General features: G+C 45.4%; 1 protein-coding gene across 1 annotated transcript in view; it reads left to right on the forward strand.

The window, feature by feature from the left end:
- The first annotated feature begins 5,118 nt into the window (after nucleotides 1–5,118).
- Nucleotides 5,119–20,059, forward strand: part of CLIC6 (chloride intracellular channel 6) — a 47,682-nt gene continuing 32,741 nt past the window's right edge. Inside the window, 4 exon segments of the mRNA XM_033949568.1 lie at nucleotides 5,119–5,256; nucleotides 7,140–7,249; nucleotides 8,875–9,000; nucleotides 10,945–11,051. Coding sequence (XP_033805459.1) covers nucleotides 5,179–5,256; nucleotides 7,140–7,249; nucleotides 8,875–9,000; nucleotides 10,945–11,051 — 421 coding nt within the window. The 5' untranslated portion in view covers nucleotides 5,119–5,178.

Raw genomic sequence — 20,059 nt, forward strand, 5'->3', positions numbered from 1 at the left:
ATGGTTTTCATTACCGTATATCACCTATTGGGGCATATTCAGTATAGTGGTTAAAAACTTTGGGGGAAAATTTGGTATATTGTTTTGAAATGATTCTGTTTTATGATTGGTAAATTCTTTATTTTCATGTATTTATTGGCAGTCGTTCATCATATTACCATAAGATGGCACTAGAAGGCTTCCAGCCACTTAATTTAAATAAAGACACGTTTGGAAAGGCCAGAAAATGCTAGTTTAGTGGTAACTAGATATAGTAATTAGATTTCTTTTTATATTGGCACCTGAGATTCAAGATTTTAGGATCAGTAGATCTAGAAAATAAAGACACAATTAACCTGTACATATTTTGTAAGTCAGTATTTGATAAGTGTCCAGAAAAATAAATTAGTCCATAGCAGATAGAAATAAACCGTGTTGTATAGTAACTAAGTAAATGTAACTAATTGCTGTACTTAAGTAAAAGTTTTTTTGACACTTTTTCCCTGGAGAAAAGGAGACTTAGAGGGGATATGATAGAGACTTATAAGATCATGAAGGGCATAGAGAGAATAGAGAGGGACAGATTCTTCAAACTTTCAAAAAATAAAAGAACAAGAGGACACTCAGAAAAGTTGAAAGGGGACAGATTCAAAACGAATGCTAGGAAGTTCTTCTTTACCCAACGAGTGGTGGACACCTGGAATGCGCTTCCAGAGGGTGTAATAGGGCAGAGTACAGTACAGGGGTTTAAGAAAGGATTGGACAATTTCCTGCTGGAAAAGGGGATAGAGGGGTATAAATAGAGGATTACTGCACAGGTCCTGGACCTGTTGGGCTGCCGCGTGAGCGGACTGCTGGGCATGATGGACCTCAGGTCTGACCCAGCAGAGGCATTGCTTATGTTCTTAAAGAAGTACTGGATAACATTTGTTTCTTTTACTTTTACTGAAGTAACAATTTTTTTTCTGATTTCTACTACTTTTACCTAGCTATCCCCCTCCTTTACTAACGTATAGCATGGGTTTTAGCGTCAGCAGCAGCGGTAACTGCTCCGACACTCATAGGAATTCTCATAGGGCGCTAAAACCTGTGCTACGCGTTAGTAAAGGAGGAGGTATATTTGATGCTTACAGTTAAAAGTAAAAATTAAAAGTAGAAGGGAGATATAAATGACAATTCCTTGGTAAACCAAATGAAACAGCAAAACTGGGAACAGGATTTTGCTACTGAAAACTTCGTCATACAAACAGTAGATCATTTCATCTTAAATTTTGCTGTTCAGTAAATATAGCCTATAAACCCTCCCCCCCTTTTTTATAAAATCGAAGCATGGTTTTTAGAGCTGGCCGCGGCAGTAACAGCTCCGACAGTCGTAGGAATTCTGATACTGAAGTTCTGATAAGTGAGAAATAAGCCTCAAGAGTGAGAAAGTTTTCAAATGAGTGTGACACACTCCTAATGAGTGAGACTTGGCATCTCTTCAAATGCATTACACTTCCCCTTTACCATAGACACAAAGGCCCGGATTCTGCAAACAGCGTCCCGATTTTAGGCAGCGGTAGGCTTAACCAGCCAATCTGGATGCATATTTGTTAAAAAAAAAAAAAAAAAAAGCTCTCGAGGCAGGCTGCCTACATTGGTGGCGCCTCCAGGAACCTAGGCATGCCCGCCTAAGCTCGCCTAAGGCTAGACTTGGGTGTGGTGTGCCCTGGAAGTCTCCTTAAGCGAACCTAGGCAGCTGTAAGCATCTCCCTAGTCCAGGGGGAGACAGTGTACAGTGTAGGGCAGGGGTCTGCAACCTTTAAGACATAAAGAGCCACTTGGACCCGTTTTCGAAAAGAAAAAAAAACTTGGAGCCGCAAAACCATTATAAAACAAATCTAACACTGCATATATTGTTTCTTATCTTAATGCTATATACAGGATCACTAAATTGAAAATAAAATCATTTTTCCTACCTTTGCTATTTGGTGATTTCATGAGTCTCTGGTTGCACTTTCTTCTTCTGACTGTGCATCCAATCTTTCTTCCTTTCTTTCAGCCTCCTGTATGTTTCCTCTCCTCCAGACCCCATTCTCTCCCCCAACTTTTTTCTTTCTGTCTCCCTGTTCCCCCTTCTTTCTGTCTCCGTGCCCTCCCCCAAGCCACTCGGTTTGCTGCCACCGCAATCGGGGAACAGCCCCCAAGCCACCGCCGTCCCAAGCTTTCCCTGCAGAAGTGTTGCGCTGACCAGCATTCCGCTCCCTGACGTCAATTCTGACGTAGGAGAGGAAGTTCCGGGCCAACAAGGCATTTCTCCTCATTCCATCCAGCCTGAGCCCCATCTCTCCTTGATCCAGCATTTCCCTTCTGTGTCTGTCAGAATTACCATTCCACCTATTTTCCAGCATCACCCTTCTTTGTGTCCATCTCACCTATATCCCTATCTCACCACTTTTTCAGAATCTTCATTTGTCTCTATCCTTGTCTTTACCCATGTTCACCATTTGCCCTTTCAATGTCTTTATCCCCCCCCCCCCACTTTTTCAGCATTACTTCTATGTCTCTATTTCACCTTCTCTTCATGTCCCCTCTGTATCTCTATCCTTATTCAGTAGGTCCTGCTTACCCTTTCTCTTCTTTGTGTCACTATCTCCATTTTCAGCTTTCCCCCCTTTTCCTTTGTTACTGCACCCTGTAGCTAGAATCTTTCCACCCTCCCTCCACTCCGGCCCAGCCCAGTATGAAAGATTTCCTTTTGTTTCCCTCCCCTCTCTCTTTCTCTCTCTCTTCTGCTCCCTCACCCACGAGTCCTGCATCTGGCCCTCTCCCTTCTACCTGCACCTGGCAACACCCCCCTGCTCCGCGGCTCTCTTCAGCAACTCGTCAGCAGCAGTGATCAAGACAAGCTGCCGACATCGAGGCCTTCCCTCTACGAGTCCTGCCTTTGTGGAAAAAGGAAGTTGAAACAAGCGGGACTCGCAGAGGGTAGGCCCCGACGTCAGAAGCTGCTGCTGAGTTGCCGAAGAGAGCCGCGGAGCAGGGGATGTGGCCGGAAGCAGGTAGAAGGGAGAGGGAGATAGGAAGGCTGTAGATCTCCGGAGCATGACACCGACCCCGGCCAGGGTGATTTCTTTTTCAGGCACCTTACAAGTCCAGCGTCGCGGCGGGAAATAGCCATGCTGAGCAGTGAGCTCAGCACTACACAGATGAAAGCCTTGCTTGCTGATTGGTCCGGCGGCACGGCGCCGCCGGACCAATCAGCAAGCAAGGCTTTCATCTGTGTATGTGCTGAGCTCACTGCTCAGCATGGCTATTTCCCGCCGCGACGCTGGACTTGTAAGGTGCATGCCTGCGTGACACACTACCGGAGCCGCAGCAAAGGTGGAAAAGAGCCGCATGCGGCTCTGGAGCCGCAGGTTGCCGACCCCCGGTGTAGGGCAACAAAATACTGGCCTACATTGTAAGTGAACGCGGCCGCTAAGTTTATTGTGGCAAGGAATCTCCCTACCGCGATAAGTTTAGTGGATGTGGCTGCAGTTCCTCTCCCCCCGAACAAATGTGGCAGGAGGGATGCTCAATCCCTCCTGCCTGAAACACCCCCCACCCGCCCCTGAAGATCGCCAGCAGGAGAGTGCCCAATCCCTCCTGCAGGAACCCCACCCCCGAACAAATCCGGCACACATTTTAGTCCGATCAGGAGAATTCACTTCACACAAATCTTCTGAAGTTGCAAACAATTTGCAACGCTTTTTACACCTTTCCAGATCATCTCTTCAACTAGATATTTATGATCAAAACTGACAATCAGGGTAACCATATATCATATCCACAAACATGGAGCCACAAGGTCTCTTCCCCAGCCTGTACAAAGGTTTGTGGTTAGAATGTGAACCAGAAATGGCTAACTTGTGTGTGTTCCAGGAAAGAGTTGGCACTTATGCAATTAACTTATGCAATTAACTGATATTTAGCCCATAAGGGCCAGACTTTATAAATGGCACCTGTATTAGGCACTACTGGTGTCCTAATTGTGGTTGCCTAGTGACACCTAACTTTTTTAAAAAAAATTGGCATAATTAGCGTAGTAATTGACCATGTCGGTTTTCAGCCAATCAAAATAAAAATCAATTAAACAATTTAAGCGTTCAGCCCCAAATTCTTAGGACACCTAGTGAAGCCTAAGAGGAGGTGCCTTCCCATGCCTAAGGACACTTAACGGCACCTACATTAAACACTAAGGGCTCCTTTTACTAAGCTGCGATAGCGGTTTTAGCGCATGCAGAATTGCCATGCGCGCTAGGTGCTAATGCCAGCATTGAGCTGGCATTAGTTCTAGTCGCTTAGCGCGCGCTAAAATCCTGCATGCGCTAAAAACGCTATCGCAGCTTAGTAAAAGGAGCCCTAAATGTGGTTATGGGTGAAGCATAGGCGTGATTGACTTAGGCGTCATTAGGCATCCAAGATAGGCACCTCTAAATTAAATGAGTGAAAAGCTTTCCTAATAGAGTGGCGCCTACCTTTAGGATGCCTAGTGATGCCTAAATCTGCTTAAGTGCTGCTAGGTGTGATTCTATAAATGATTGACAACTGCGCCAAGAGGCGTCTACAATATAGGTGCTGTTAGGTGCCGTTTATAGAATCTGGCCCTAAGTGCATAAGATAGGTCTGCTTTTTATGCATCCCAATTTATGTAGTTACCTTATGTGACTAAGAGCAGAATATTACATTTCTAAGTTCTAGGGGCCAGCATAAAACCGGATATTCAATGCCAATGCCTGGACATGGCCTGGCATTGAATATCAAGGAAAACAGCTGGCTGACCATCTCCAAATGAATGTTGGTCAGAATATGAGAAAACATGTAGATCTAGTTTTTGAAGAACTTCCTAATAAAAGAAATTTAACACTGAACAATCATACAATGGCAGTTTTCATGAATTACAAACATTCCTTCCACCTACAAGGCATTTGTTGTATCCCACATACAGTGCCAGTTCAGCCAATCTCTCCAAAGTTTTGTTCCCTTCTTAGAGTGTTTCATAGAAACACCATTGAATTTTGCAGAGCTGAGTTTTTACTTGTTACAACATACCCAGATTACAGCAGTACCTGCAGATTGGAGAAAGTGAAGCAGCAAGAAGAGATTTAAGTCTGTGAAGTTCAGGTACATTTCTGAAGCTTAAATTGCAGAGGTCAAGAATTAGCTGCTACAAATAATATGCTTGTTGGCTCCATGACTGACACATGCTCAAGACAGAAGGGAAGCTTATTTCCAGACATAGAGCTTTTTGTGAAGGTGAGCTTTGTAAAGGAAAAAAATAGTTTGTTCTAAATACATTTTTGTCCAAAGGCATATAGGATACTATTGTAATTTATAGTGATCTCACTGGATTCTGCTAATTAAAAAAAAAGTTGGACCATTAAAGAACTAAACAAGTGTAGAATTGCATGATAGCTTAAAACAGTGCATTTTATGGTTTCCGTGTATGTGTGTATTACAATTTATGTGTGTGTCTTGCAGTTGCTTGGGAGAAACATCTGCAGGGTAGGGAGCTTGGTGAAAATAGTTGACATGAAGGGTTTGTGGGAAACAGAGCATGTACATGGGGGATACTACAGTTGCTATGTGTGTGGGACCCAGAAATGGGGGAGAGTTGTGTACAGTTATTCAAGTTCTGTGAGGATGGGAAGGGGAGGTCTTAATGATGCAAGGCAATGATGGAATAGAAATCTCTACTGTAATGTAATCAGAACATTATCTCCCTCTCCACTTTCCTCCCTGTACTTTTCCTTCCTTCTCCAGTCCAATCTCTCGTGTTTTCCCTTCTGCTCTCTTCTCCCTGCTTTTTCTTCTATATTTTGTCTACTATTCCCTCACATCTTTTGACTCCCCATTCAATCTTCCCCTACTCTCTCTCCTTGCCTGCTCACTTTTCTCTTTTCCTCCATTCTTCCCTTGCTTTTTTCTGTATGCCATAAAAACATAAGAGTTGCCATACTGAGACAGACTGGAAGCCAATTAAGCCCAATATACTATTTCCAACAATGACCAATGCATGTCACAAGTACCTGGCAAGATTCCAAAAATGTGGGGTGAAATTATTAATAATTAAATATCATAATTCATTATTTGTCAAATACAAAAAAAGTGGTAAGACTGAACCTTCACTCAAAATGTATAATCTTTGCAGTGGTGAGATCTCAGAAATTCATGACCTGACTCACTATAGAGTGAACTTAGCAGGCTGCCATTGGCTTCCGAAGCACATTTCCTCTGCCACTTGAAGCATCATTCTACTTAAAGTTTCCTTGTAAATGTCTGGTTAAGATACAAGATACTGAATTCGTTTTTTGGGATCCCATTCAATTGCAACAATTTTTGTTAGCTCGTGAACAGAAGTGAGATTTCTTTTTCTTTTCCTTTTCTTTCTTTTTCATTCTTTCTTTGGAATTCAACCCATTTCTTTGTTTTTCCTTTAAATTTAGTTGATAAATAAGAAACATGTTTTCCCCTTTTAGTGGGCTTGTAAAGGATTGTTTGTTGTATGGTTTGTTGTATTGAAAATTTTGTATGGAAACCTTTATTTCTTGATATCTTTATGATATTGTAAATGTATTAAATTTAAAAAAAAAAAAACAACTTATTCTCCAAATTCTTGTGTAACTAACCGCTAACTTTCAGGTTCTTTTCATTCAATTGTAGTTTTATTATTTAATCTTTTGTTAACTGCAGAGAACTTAACAGTTATGCAGTCTAGAAATTGCTTTTATGTTATGTTATGTTATCTGAAACAATGTCAAAAACATAGAATTTTGTTTCTGCAAATTGGTACTTAACAAAATATGATAACACTCTTTGTAGCTACAGTGGCAAAATGACGCTCAGAATTTAGGAAGTTGGTTGGTTGGGCTGAGAACTTTTCAGCACTCCCTTGTATTCAGTATTTTAATGTTATTTGTAATGAATAATGTGTTTTTTATGCTGTACATTGCATTGAGTACTATGCAAAATTATGTGGTTTATAAAAATGAATAAATAAGAGAAAGAGAGAAGGGGGAAATAGATGAACAACATATTAGCATACGTTCCTAACGAAAAGTGCTTTATCCACCACATGATTGTGCATGAAAACAGCTTGTAGTATGTTAGATAAATGCAACCTTTCGTTTGTATTGCAGGCTGGCAGTGATGGGGAAAGCATTGGAAATTGTCCATTTTCTCAACGACTCTTTATGATTCTATGGCTGAAAGGTGTTATATTTAATGTTACCACAGTGGACTTGAAGAGGTAAGCTAATGTACCTGCAGTCTGAATTTTAAAAAGAAATGCAGGACACTGGGTCCTGGACAGCAAGTTTCTTTATCTGGGCTTATCCCTTCAGTATTAGGACCAGGGTAGAATCACATACATGCAGGGCAGTTTCTCAATCCAAGTCTTGCAGCAGTCAAGTGTTTGAAATATTTGGTTTTCTCTGATGACAAACAAGACATTATTTCTCACATATGTGTAACTTCAAGCATGTAAAAGTAAATCACATCAATACCATATTATGCTATTATTCTATTATGGTACCTGGGCACTTAAATGCTATTATAGAATATGGGGCCTATAATCAAAAATTAAAGACGTCCAAAAAACCATCATAAGTCGGTACTTGTACATCCAAGTGATGATTTTCAAAGCTGAATTTCTGGACATTTTGCGAGGCGTTTTGCCTGCTGTACATCCAGAGTTCCAAAGGCATGTTTGGAGGTGTGTTATGAGCAGGCTTTTGGGCGGGTTAGACTTGGACGTCTTGCAGTGATAATTGAACCTTTCCCAGGACATCCTAGATTGAACTTAGACATTTTGGGCTAGACTTGTTTTAGAAACATTTAAGTGCCACAAAGGTACCCAAACTTAGCAGATGACCACTGGAGGGATTAGTAATGACCCCCCCTCTCCACACTACCCTGGTAGTTACTAATCCCCTCCTACCCCATAAAGATCTCAATGAAACAGTACATACCTGTTTCTAGAACAGTAACACTTGGTATGGGAAAGTCTAGTAGAGCATCACACAGGTGTCTTAAGTAACTTGGTGGGTGAGTTAGTGAACCATAGAGAAGAGGACCCATTCCCATAAGACACTCTAATCATTACACCAAAACCCTACTCTACACCTGTAGCCATAAGGGCTATTGGGGTGGTAGGTGAGTATAGTTGGTTTGGGGGGCTCACCCTAAATTATAAGGGGGTTATGGTGAAATGTAGATCTGGCACCCTTTATGTGAAGTTCATAGCAGTGTCCTCTAGGGCAGTGGTTCCCTACCCTGCCCTGGAGGACCACCAGCCAGTCAGGTTTTCAGGCTAGCCCCAATGAATATGCATGAGGCAGATTTACATGCCTGTCATCTCCATTATATGCAAATCGCTCTCATGTATATTCATTAGGGCTAGCCTGAAAACCTGACTGGCTGGTGGTCCTGCAGGACAGAGTTGGGAACCACTGCTCTAGGGTGTCCCACTTCTCTATTGTCATGTTTATGTGCCAGTCTATTACAATGCTGGCCCCTCCTACATCTAAATGGTCTGGGTTTGGACATTTTGGACTTCGACATTTCTGTGGTCGAAAATGGGTATAAAACTAGGCGTCCTACAATTGACAAACAGCATTAATTGAATTGCAATAAGCCTGTATAAAATACTAGCAAAAATTGCAAAATTATAAAATCTTATGTACAGAAGCTTATAATAGCATCTCTAGTTCATTGTAGTATATCTTTCATGAAAGATGTAATAGTGCATGTAATAGTGGTATAAAACCCTCTTTCAATAGAAATAATGCTAAATAATGTGACTGTAAAATTTGAGAAATGAGAGCTACATTAATTCAGCACCTACAAATTCTCTCATTTAAATTTTGAACTCAGAAAACCTGCAGACTTACAGAATCTGGCTCCTGGAACAAACCCTCCATTTATGACTTTTGATGGAGAAGTAAAAACTGATGTGAATAAAATTGAGGAATTTTTAGAAGAAAAACTAGCATCTCCAAGGTAATGGGTTATTTTGAATGATGGAATAATATTACTGTATAGTATCATGCAAACAAAACTCTTTTGGTGAAAGCAAGTTATTAGGAGGCCGAAGCAGCCTGTTAGAGTGCTACCGGCCCGACACTGCTTAGAGAGGTAAGTAGGGCTCGCGGCTGTGTTCTGATGGGAGGGAGGAAAGGGTGGGGATTCAGCTGCGTGGCGGGTGCTCAGGGGGGAGGGAAGGGGTGCTCTCTCAAGGGTTCTGCTGCACAAGGGATGGGAGGGAGGGAAGGGAAACTGCCGGCGAATCCCGGGACTAAGCCTTATTTTGGGGGTAGGGCTTATATTAAGACCTACCCCGAAAATCCTGCCAGGGCTTATTTTCAGGGTAGATCTTATTTTCGGGGAAACATGGTAGCATTGAACAGAAATAAGAGATGCATACATCACTGGAAAGAATTAGAATAAACATTAGGTCATGTGACTGTAGGGTCGACCATTTCTTGTTAAAAGAAATAAGAGTTGGATTTTTTGGCAATATAAAGCTCATATCTGTAGAGCAGGGATAGGGAACTCCGGTCCTCGAGAGCCATATTCCAGTCGGGTTTTCAGGATTTCCCCAATGAATATGCATGAGATCTATTTGCATGCACTACTTTCAATGCATATTCATTGGGGAAATCCTGAAACCCGACTGGAATATGGCTCTCGAGGACCGGATGTTCCCTACCCCTGCTGTAGAGCAAACAAATCTGGTTCCACCATCTGGCATAGGTGACTTGTGAGAGGTCCTTCCAAGATCCATAAATGGTTTTTAATGTAGCAGTGAGTAAAGAATCAAACAATACAGCATCAAAATCATTTAAAGCAGAATTGAGAGAGGCACTTTTCAGGACAATGGTTGCATAAGAAAAATGTGCACAAACTGAACTGGAAACCCAAAACAAACTCAGCAAGTACTTCATTTTGTACTAAACACAATTGGTGGCATAACCATGAGAGGGTGCTGGGCCTCCCACTTTGAGCTTAGCCCCCCTCAAAATGAACAACTCCCTTGCTGTAGCTGGTGGGACATTTTGTTTTTCCATCATCTTGGTCCCAGTTTCTCCATTTTGTCTGACCTTATACTAATTTCTCTTTCCAGGCCTCGGGAACCCTGGTTCCATCCCTGCAAGAGTCCCATGAGTCTGAGGGAGATCTCTGCGGGATTCCACAATCCCATTTCGGTGTTAGACCTCTGTTTTTGAAGGCAGTCTCAGTGGTCCCGCCCTAGACTTAGGGGACTGCTTTGGTATGTCCCTACAGTTCAGAACTACTAGACACATTGCACTAGAAAGAAAGACTAGGTTCTTACCTCGATAATCTTTCTTGTAGATGTGTCTAGTAATCCTGAAGCCCTGCCCTGTAAGTAGGCTTCATCTGCCTTCTGCCTTGGGATCAGTCTGGCTTTGGAGACTTCTCTGTCTCTCAGATAAGCTAAAAAAACCAACCAAAACACAACACGCAAGTAAGATCTGGTCTAATTCTCTGCTTGATAGCAGGACATGCGAGTAGCTCCGTATTCTATATAATATTAGTGCAGGTTGCACATAGTTTTGATATCTGTCTTGATCAGAACTGTAGTGTTGGTGATTTTCCCCTGTTTCCTTCCTTAAAATTATGTCTGTTATTACAGTATTCTTTGATTGCTTTGTACAAACTGAGGGGCAGCAACAGCTGCCTGGGAAGGAGGCAGAGTTCAAAGATGATTGACAGCATTCTGCAAGCAACTTGCGGGTTCAGATGCATAACCTTACAGTTCAGAACTATTGGACACATTTTCAAGAAAGAAGATTATCTAAGTAAAAACATAATCTTTCTTTATTGTAGAGTAATTACCTTTTATAAATTCTCAATATCTAAACTAGAAGCAGAATTATGTTGTAATTCATGTGATATTCAAAGACTTATGTTTACCTTTTTCAGGTACCGCAGGCTTGCACCAAAATACCCAGAATCTAGTTCAGCTGGAAATGATGTGTTTGCAAAATTTTCTGCTTACATAAAGAACACCAGAAAAGATACTATTGAAAGTAAGTTAAATGACATCAATATTTTTTCGAACTTAGTAGTAGTTGAAATTAATTTAAAAGTGTGAATATGTGATCATTTAAAGTAAAATATTTGAAATTTGATTCTAGTTTTACATTGCTAAATTCAGGCATTTATTGTACATAATAAAATTCATTGTTTCTTTGCTTGAGGAATTATGCATAAATCATACAAAGATACCAGAGATGGGGTCCCTAGAAATTAGATTTCAGTAGGGACATGCCAGAGCATATTGATCACAAAATTGTCTGAGGGATCTCACAAATGACTGCAGGTGTGGGAAGAGGAAACCCAGATTATATTATGATGTGCTTAGGAGCAAACTGGAAGTGCATGTTGAGGGAGAAGAGGCAGACATTCAAGGCAGGTATGAGATGGAGATGTTTCTCATGGCCCAGAATCTGCATCTATTTTAAGAAGACTTAGGATTGTAATCTGGAAGCAGGGACTTTGGATCATTTAATATTTTATTGTCCCTGTATCATGGCCTTTTGGAAATCAATTTGGTCTCAAATTAACTGTTTACTAGAAAACCATGTAGCATTATCATATGATACAATTATGTTCGGTATGTCAATGAGAACAAAATGTCAAATTTCATCAAGCAATAATAAACTTTTATTTTTTTAAAAAATTTTTTATTTATTCATTTTTGAATTCTTACAACAAGTGAATTAAACATAATACAAACAATTTTCACATATCACTTGTACTTACAAACTTTTATTGATTATGACAGGAGTTGCCATACAACATATCACCAGTAATTGGAAAAATTACAGTAGACTTAACTATACCTTTTGGTGGAATTCGTTATGCCACATTTACAAAATGGAAAGAACAATTGCCATACAAAAAGGGAATTATAATAATTTTAAAAAGATTTGGGGGCCATTGACAAAATATTGCAATGATTAGACACCTTTTTCCACTGAAAGTACATTTATACATAGGGGGAGGGGGTGGTATTAAGTTTTATTAAAGGTTTAATAAATAGATAAGAATTTAATATTTATATGATATTTTTGATTAAAATATATATATTAGAAGGGAGGGTGGGGAGGGTATAATTTTATGTATGTAAGATGACATTAGAAAGAAATTCAAGTGATATATACAAGTTTTAACTGATGTAATATTGTGTACTTGATGCATGATGGAAAAATGAATAAAGAATTTGAAAAAAAAAAGAAGATTTAGGTTGTAACATTAGTGGCACCAACCTCATTATTAGAGAGGGCTAGGACGTTTCATCACAACCAGTTCAGCACTGAACCGTCATCCTGTGATGAAATGGCTGTGAAGATTCGATGGGTCTGGAAGCTACAGCAGGGCTGGAATCTCAGGCTGATTGCATTATTGGGGGGGGGGAGCGATGCTCCCCCACACCTTCCAAAAATTCTTCCCTCCCCCTCTCCTCCCTGTCCACTATCTGCAGCACCTCTCCCAGAAGGGGATGATTTGCGATCTGACACTTCTTAGGCAATTTCTCCACTCCCCCCAAAAGTTACACATTGGTGTCTTCTATCCCACCAATACCTTTCAGTTCTAGGCGATTTACAACAAGAAATTAGCCTGGGCATTCCCAGGGAGATTACAAGGTTAATAACTATAGTATGCGTTGGGATCTGGGAAGGGTTGATACGGTTTGGTTATATCATTTGACAAATTTTCTTGAATAGTATGGTTTTCAGTTCTTTCCTGAATGTTTTGTATTTGGGCGTCATGGTCAGCAGATTTGAGAGGTGATGGTCTATTTTTGCTGATCTGGTGGCTAGTAGACCGTCATATATTTTTTTGCTTTGCATGCCTTTGATTGGGGGGTGGGTAAAGTGTGCTTGAGTTCTCCTTGGTCTGGATGTATTTTTCCTGATTAGGCGGTTGTTCAGATAGCTTGGTCCATTTCCATTTAGGGCTTTGAATAGGGTGCAGTAGAATTCATGTTGTATGCATGCTTGTACTGGGAGCCAATGTGAGTCTTGGAAAGCTGAAGTAATTCAGCTAGTATTTTAGTCTTAGGGCTGTATTTTGGACTGTTTGTAATTGTTTTAGCATGTTGGTGGGCAGGACAGGTAAAGTATGTTACAGTAGTCAGTATTCTCCCCAGAATTTTTTCCAGCCGAGTGGCATGAAAAAGTAGCCGGGTGGGGCGGGATGCGGAAATTTGGTGGTTAGATTAGGGTCATTAAATCTAGTGGCGTACCTAGTATAAATGACAGCCAGTACTGATCATTATCCCAGGACAAGCAGGCAGCATATTCTCACGTGTGGGTGACGTCATCCACGGAGCCCCGACGCGGACAGCTTTTCAAGCAAACTTGATTGAAGATTTCAAGTTTGCTAATGCTGCACCACGCATGTGTTTGCCTTCCCGATCCACTAAAGGCGCACCCCCTCCTCGTGGTCTTCAGTTCTTAGTTTTCCGCGGAGCCAGAAAGCCCTGTAGTTTTTCTCTCCGTATTAAAGTGCCTTTCTAGCATCGCAGCTTTTTTGTTTTTACCTCGGAGTCGCTGTGCGCCCTTTTGCCTTCGGGTTTTATCTTTAAAAAAAAAAAAGTTTTGACTTTGTCACAAACCCGGCCCTCTAGAGTTAGGTTTGTGCCAGAGAAGGGACAAAAATCCCCGACTGTTAGGAGAGCAGACCAGTACAGCAGCCCTCCTTCAAACAGTTCCCAGAGCTCTGTCATTGGCAAGGGCGCCCTAGAACAAGAGGTCTGGGAGAAGTGGAAACCAGAGGAGAGCATAAGGTTCTCTAAACCTAGAGCTGCTCCTGTTAAAACTTCCCATAGGAGACAAGCTCCTATCCAGCCCAGCCCCCATCTGCTTAGGCTAATAGAAAAAGAGCAGAAAGCTCAGAACCAGGCTGCCCAACCCCCATACAGAGTAGGGCGTGGCTCTCTGAAGGCTGGACAAATAGAGCAGAGCAAGCTGAGTAAAGGCAGTCTGGATCCAGCTCTGGAAGGAGACTCATAGCCAGGTTCCAAACCGAGAATGAGGTTGAGATGAGAGACCTGGATGAGCCGTCTCTGCCAAGTCTGCTTGATGGTCTACAGACTGAGGAACCTATGGACCTTACCTGGGAGCCTGAGGAAATTCCCATGGTTTCTCTTTGTGGTTTTTTTTGCACTGCATTTTGTTTGGGACTTGTGCTAACTGCTTGTGAGTGGGAAGCATTGTTAAAGGCTTCACTCCTGAAAAACTCTCTTCAATTAGGGAAGGACTGTGAACTGTGGTTTTGAATGTGGGGATTTTGTTTTTCCCTCATGTGAAAAGAAGAATTTGCTACTGATTGAGGTTAATGGGAGTTAGGAGATTGAATCCACAAAAGATCCTGGGTTGGGATTGTGGGGCCATTTTCTGGCAAGTTTTTTTCAAAGTGGATTCAGCAACTCCTCACCCCTGCCAGCTTACCTGAACTGGCAGGGAAAAGCCTGTACAATTCCAGGCTACCTCAGTATGCTGAAATAAGTAAATTGACTTACCTTTTCAATTATGGGTTTCCTTGTCTGGGACTAAGAGCCAATTAAGACTAGCAGTGATAAACCCTGAAGAAAAGGGCTGCTCAGACTTTGGCTGTCTTATTAGCCATTTCCTTTGAGCTGTATTTTGGTTTTGCTTTGAACTTGCTATTCTTTGAATGTGGACTTTGAGAACAGTAGCTACAGTGTTGGTTTCCACGCTACTGTCAAATAAAGCAGTTCTATTTCTCATTGAACATTCAGCTAACTGGTTTTCTTTATATATTAGCTGATATTGAACCAGCAGCAGGGCTTTTCACCTGAGCAAGGCACGTCTGGATTTTGGAGTCTTGCGCACGTCCCGATTGCCATTCTGACCAGCCTGTACCGGGTGTGCGACAACTTCCGTGACTTCGGCATCCGGGGCCTCCCGGTTTGCCATGGCCGCCTGGCCTCGCTCGGCTGCGGCCAGTTTTTTTCTCTATGTCCCAGCCCCTTACCGGGTTTAAGAAGCGCACCCAGTGCGGTCGGCTGTTGTCAATCACCGACCCACATCGGTGGTGTATCCTGTGCCTGGGGGCTGACCATCCAACCGACGCTTGCCCCAGGTGTGCTACTTTTCAGAATTGTGCTCTGCGATGTTGTCGGGCCCGCATGGCTGAACTGTTTGCTGTGAATCCGTCCCTGGCTTCGGCGCCGGTCTCGACCTCGGCCCCGGCCTTGACGTCGGCCTCGAAGACCTCGGCCCCGAAGGGCTCGACCCCGGCAAGGACCTTGGCTCCGGGTAAGTCCCCTCTTTCTTCCTCTTCAGGGTCAGCGCTGGCAAGGAAGCCAACCTCGGAGTCTCCAGCCATTCATGGTGGGGGTGCCCTTCCACCGGCCTCGTCAAGACTGGCCAAGCCCTCGAAGCGTGCTTCCACCTCTAGGGAATACTCATCTTCGAGGTCGTCCTCGGTGGAATGCACTGCTGCATCCGATATGCCCTCGATACTTTCGGTGCCCGTGTTTCAGGAGATATTAAGGGCTATGATCCCCTCGGAGCTTAACTCGGCTTTGGCCTATTTGACCCCGGCCTCGACCTCCCGTGTGCTGGATCAGCCTGAGTGTCGCGTCAACGCCTCTGGGGGCAAGGTGCATCGGTCTCGGCGCCTTTCATCCTTGGACTCCTCGCCTCAGGGCGTTCCTCGCCCTCGGGGCGCCCGAGGTCGAGGCGCCGGTCAGAGCGTGCCTCGACCCCGTCTCGATGTTCGGCGAAGTGCCCCCGGGACTCTTCCCTGAGGCGGGGTCACACTGAGAGAGCTCTCCGGGTTTCGGAGTTGTCCCTCTCCAACCTGAAACCTGGAGAGCCCTCTCAGTTCAAGTCGCCTTCCCGGTCCGGGGTTCCGGTCCGGGAGGCCCCGACTTCAAGGGGTTTTCCCGCTTGTTTCCTGGGCTTGTCTCCTTGGCGTCAGCGGGCCGCAGTGCCTCGGACCCCGGGGTCTTCGCCTCGGGGGTTCCCGAAGCGCCGCCTGTCCTCGACCCCGCCGCGTTCCCTTAGTGGGGCGTCCTGGGGTTCAGCCGCGGGGATACTGATCAGTCGCCTCATTATTCTCAGGAGGCTTCTTCCTCCTTTTCGGTGGCGCCTCGGTCTCGTTCAACCACCCCCCCTGGGGTCAATTCGAGGGTCGCCCCGCTTCCTTCACGAGGTTTGCGCAGCATATGGGGAGGGCACTGGACCTTGATCTCCAGGCCGACTCCAAGTATACCAAGGAGTTTCTGGCGGAGATGGACCTGCCTTGTCCTCCGCGGGAGTCTCTGCGGCTCCCATTGAACCCGGTCTTGCGCCAATCTTTCTTCCGGAACTTGGAAACCCCCTATGCAGTTCCAGCTATTCCGTCCAAAATGGAATCCGTCCCCTGCCCGGGATTTGAAAAGGCTCAACTGTCCCAACAGTCTCTGTTGGTGGAGTCCTCGCTTTGGAAGTCCCATCCCTCCCGGGTCTCCGCGGCCATGGACAAATTTGGCAGGCGTCTCTACCAAAATTCTATGATGACCAACAGGGTCTTGAACTATACTTTCACCTTTACATCGTACCTTAAGGTCTTGGTCAAGTCCCTGCCCGCCTTTCAGGGTGACTTGCCCGCCTCTTGCCAGGCGGAGTTTGAGCAATTGGTGGACATTCTTTCTCAGCTTCGGTTGCGTCTTTTCCATGCAGCTTATGATGCTTTTGAGCTTTCCTCCCGGGTTTCCGCCTTTGCGGTGGCCATGTGCCGGTTGGCGTGGCTCCGCATCATGGACATGGACCCCAACCTGCAGGACCACTTGGCCAATCTGCCCTGTTTGGGGAATGAGCTTTTCGATGACTCGATCGAGGCGGCCACTAAGCGCCTCTTGGAGCACGAGCGTTCCTTCGCTGCTTTGGTGCGGCCTAAGCCGAAATCCACTCCTTCTAAGGCCTATCGGCTTCCGCCCAGGTAGTACCCGCAAAAGTCTACTCCCGCCTCCTCGCGAGCAACAGCAGACTGCTCCGAAGCCTCAGACCTCGGCGGTGTCTAAGCCGGCGCCGTCTTTTTGACGAGCTGAGCAGATGGGGGCTGGCCCTCCTCCACGATGGTTTCTGCCCCCCTTCCCATCAGAGGCCATCTCCGAGCCTTTTGTTCCACTCTGGGCTCATATTACCTCGGACGCTTGGGTCCTGACCGTGGTCAGGGAGGGGTATTCCTTGAACTTTCGGGAATTGCCGCCAGACAGTCCTCCCCGGCGGGTCTCTTTTCAATCGGACGCCAGCCCCCCTTGCTCCTTCTGGAGGCCCGGGCGCTTCTTCGCCTTCGTGGCGGTGGAGGTGGTTCCCCCCTCCCCAGAGGGGCTGGAGTTTTATTCCAAGTACTTCCTGGTCCCGGCTGATTCTGGACCTCCGGAGGCATCAACAAGTTCCTCGTTCGGGAGAAGTTCCGGATGCTCTCTCTTCCCTTTCTGTATCCCTTGCTCGACGAGGGGAACTGGTTATGCTCCCTCGATCTGAAGGTCGCTTACACTCATGTTCTGGTTGCATCCATCTTGTCTCCGGTTCCTTCGTTTTCAGGTGGGAGATCTGCATCTCCAATACAGGGTCCTCCTGTTTGGGCTCGCTTCGTCCCCACGAGTCTTCATGAAGTGTCTCGTGGTGGTGGCGGCGGCCCTACGGTTCTGGGGCCTTCAGGTCTTCCCCTACCTCGACGACTGGCTGATCAAAGCCCTGTCGAGCTAGGGGATTATCTCAGCAACCCGACAGTATTACATTCCTTCAGAGTCTGGGGTTCAAAGGTAAACTTCCCAAAGTCCCAGCTATGCCCCTCTCAATCCCTACAGTTCATCGGGGCCGTGCTGGAGACGATTCGTGCCTCCGCTCATTCCTGCCTCCTCTTCGGCAGGCCACGTTAGTGGCGGCTGAGCAAGCAGGTTTCCCTGCAGGCTAACGGTTCCGGCCAAGCAGATGATGGTCCTCTTGGGTCACATGGCCTCCACCGGTGCATGTCACGCCGTATCGCACGCCTCCATCTCAGGGTCCCTCATAGACTCTGGCCTCTCAGTGGCGACAGGATCAGAATCCCGCTTCTCATTGCATTGCGGTGACCCCTTCCTTGAGATGCTCGCTCCGTTGGTGGACCACCTCGTCCAATCTTTCCAGAGGGTTGCTCTTTCTTGCTCCTCCGCATCGCCGTGTCCTGACAACGGACTCCTCGGCGTATGCTTGGGGGGTGCATCTCGACAATCTGCATATGCAGGGCCTTTGGTTGAGTGCGGACCGGCGTTGCCACATCAACGTGCTGGAGCTTCGGGCCATTTACAATTAGGTAGTGGCCTTTCGCCATTTACTTCACGATCAGGTGGTCCTGGTACACACGGACAACCAGGTGGCGATGTATTACATCAACAAACAGGGAGGTACGGGTTCCCTGTCCCTCTGCAAGGAGGCTCTGCGCCTTTGGAATTGGGCGTTGCGCCACAATGTCTTTATTTGTGTGGTTTATATCCAGGGTGAGCGAAACTGCCTAGCGGACAAGTTGAGCCGCCTCGTGCAGCCGCACGAATGGTCTCTTCACTCCCAGACTCTGCGTCAGGTGTTCCTTCGGTGGGGGACACCGCAGATAGATCTATTCGCTTCTCCCCTCAATCACAAGCTGCCTCTTTTCTGCTCCAGGATGTATTCCCAGGACCGTCTCGAGGCCGATGCGTTCCTTTTGGATTGGACGGGCAGGTTCCTGTATGCGTTTCCTCCCTTCCCGTTGATTCTAAAGACGCTTGTCCATCTCAAATCGGCCCGTGCCTCCATGATTCTAATAGCTCTTCGGTGGCCTCAGCAGCCCTGGTTTTCCCTGCTCCTTCAACTCAGTGTCAGGGATCCTCTGCTTCTGCCTGTGTTTCCTTCTCTGCTGTCTCAAGAGTCGGGGTTCGCTGTTGCATTCCAATCTGCAGTCTCTACATCTGACAGCTTGGTTCCTTTCCACCTGACTCCTTCCTTCGAGTTTTCCCAGTCGGTGAGGGATGTTCTGGAAGCTTCTCGGAAAACTTCTACTAGGCAGTGTTATGCCCAGAAGTGGACTCGATTCGCCACGTGGTGTGCTTCGAATCAGGTGGAACCTTTGTCTGCTTCTTTGTCTTCGGTTTTGGATTATTTGCTTCATTTGTCTCGGTCTGACCTCAAGACCAACTTGGTCCGTGTCCATCTTAGTGCGATTGCCGCCATCCATCAGCAGTGATGGGCAGTCGCTGTCTGTCCACTCCTTGGTTTCTCGTTTCATGCTGGGGCTCTTGAATGTCCATCCTCCACTCAAGCCTCCCCCAGTGGTTTGGGATTTCAATGTAGTCCTCGCTCAATTGATGAACCTCCTTTTGAGCCCATGGACAAAGCTCATCTGAAGTTCCTTACTTGGAAGGTAATCTTCCTGCTTGCGCTTACGTATGCTTGCAGGGTTAGTGAGCTGCAGGCTTTGGTTGCGGACCCACCTTTTACTGTTTTTCACCATGACAAAGTGGTCCTGCGCACTCATCCCAAGTTCTTGCCTAAGGTGGTGTCAGATTTTCACCTTAATCAGTCTATCGTTCTTCCGGTGTTTTTTCCGAAGCTCCACTCTCATCCTGGGGAGGTGGCGCTTCATACTCTTGACTGTAAGAAGGCGTTGGCGTTCTATCTCCAATGCACCCATTCTCATCGGAAGGTTCCTCAGTTGTTCTTGTCTTTTGATCCTATTCTGTTGGGACGTCCTGTTTCCAAGCACACCTTGTCCAACTGGTTGGCTGCTTGTATTTCCTTCTGCTATGCTCAGGCTGGTCTCTCGCTGCATGGTCGGGTCACGGACATAAGGTCCTGAGCGATGGCGGCTTCTGTCGCTTTCCTCAGGTCCACGCCAATTGGAGATCTGCTAGGCTGCCACTTGGTCATTCGGTTCATACCTTCACCTCACACTATTGCCTGGATACTTTGTCCAGGAGCGACGGCCGGTTTGGCCAGTCAGTTTTGCGTAATCTGTTTTCTTAAATTGCCAACTTCCCTCCGTCCCTTTTTTGGTTAGC

The sequence above is a fragment of the Geotrypetes seraphini genome, chromosome 6 (assembly GCF_902459505.1).
Source record: "Geotrypetes seraphini chromosome 6, aGeoSer1.1, whole genome shotgun sequence".
NCBI lineage: Eukaryota > Metazoa > Chordata > Amphibia > Gymnophiona > Dermophiidae > Geotrypetes > Geotrypetes seraphini.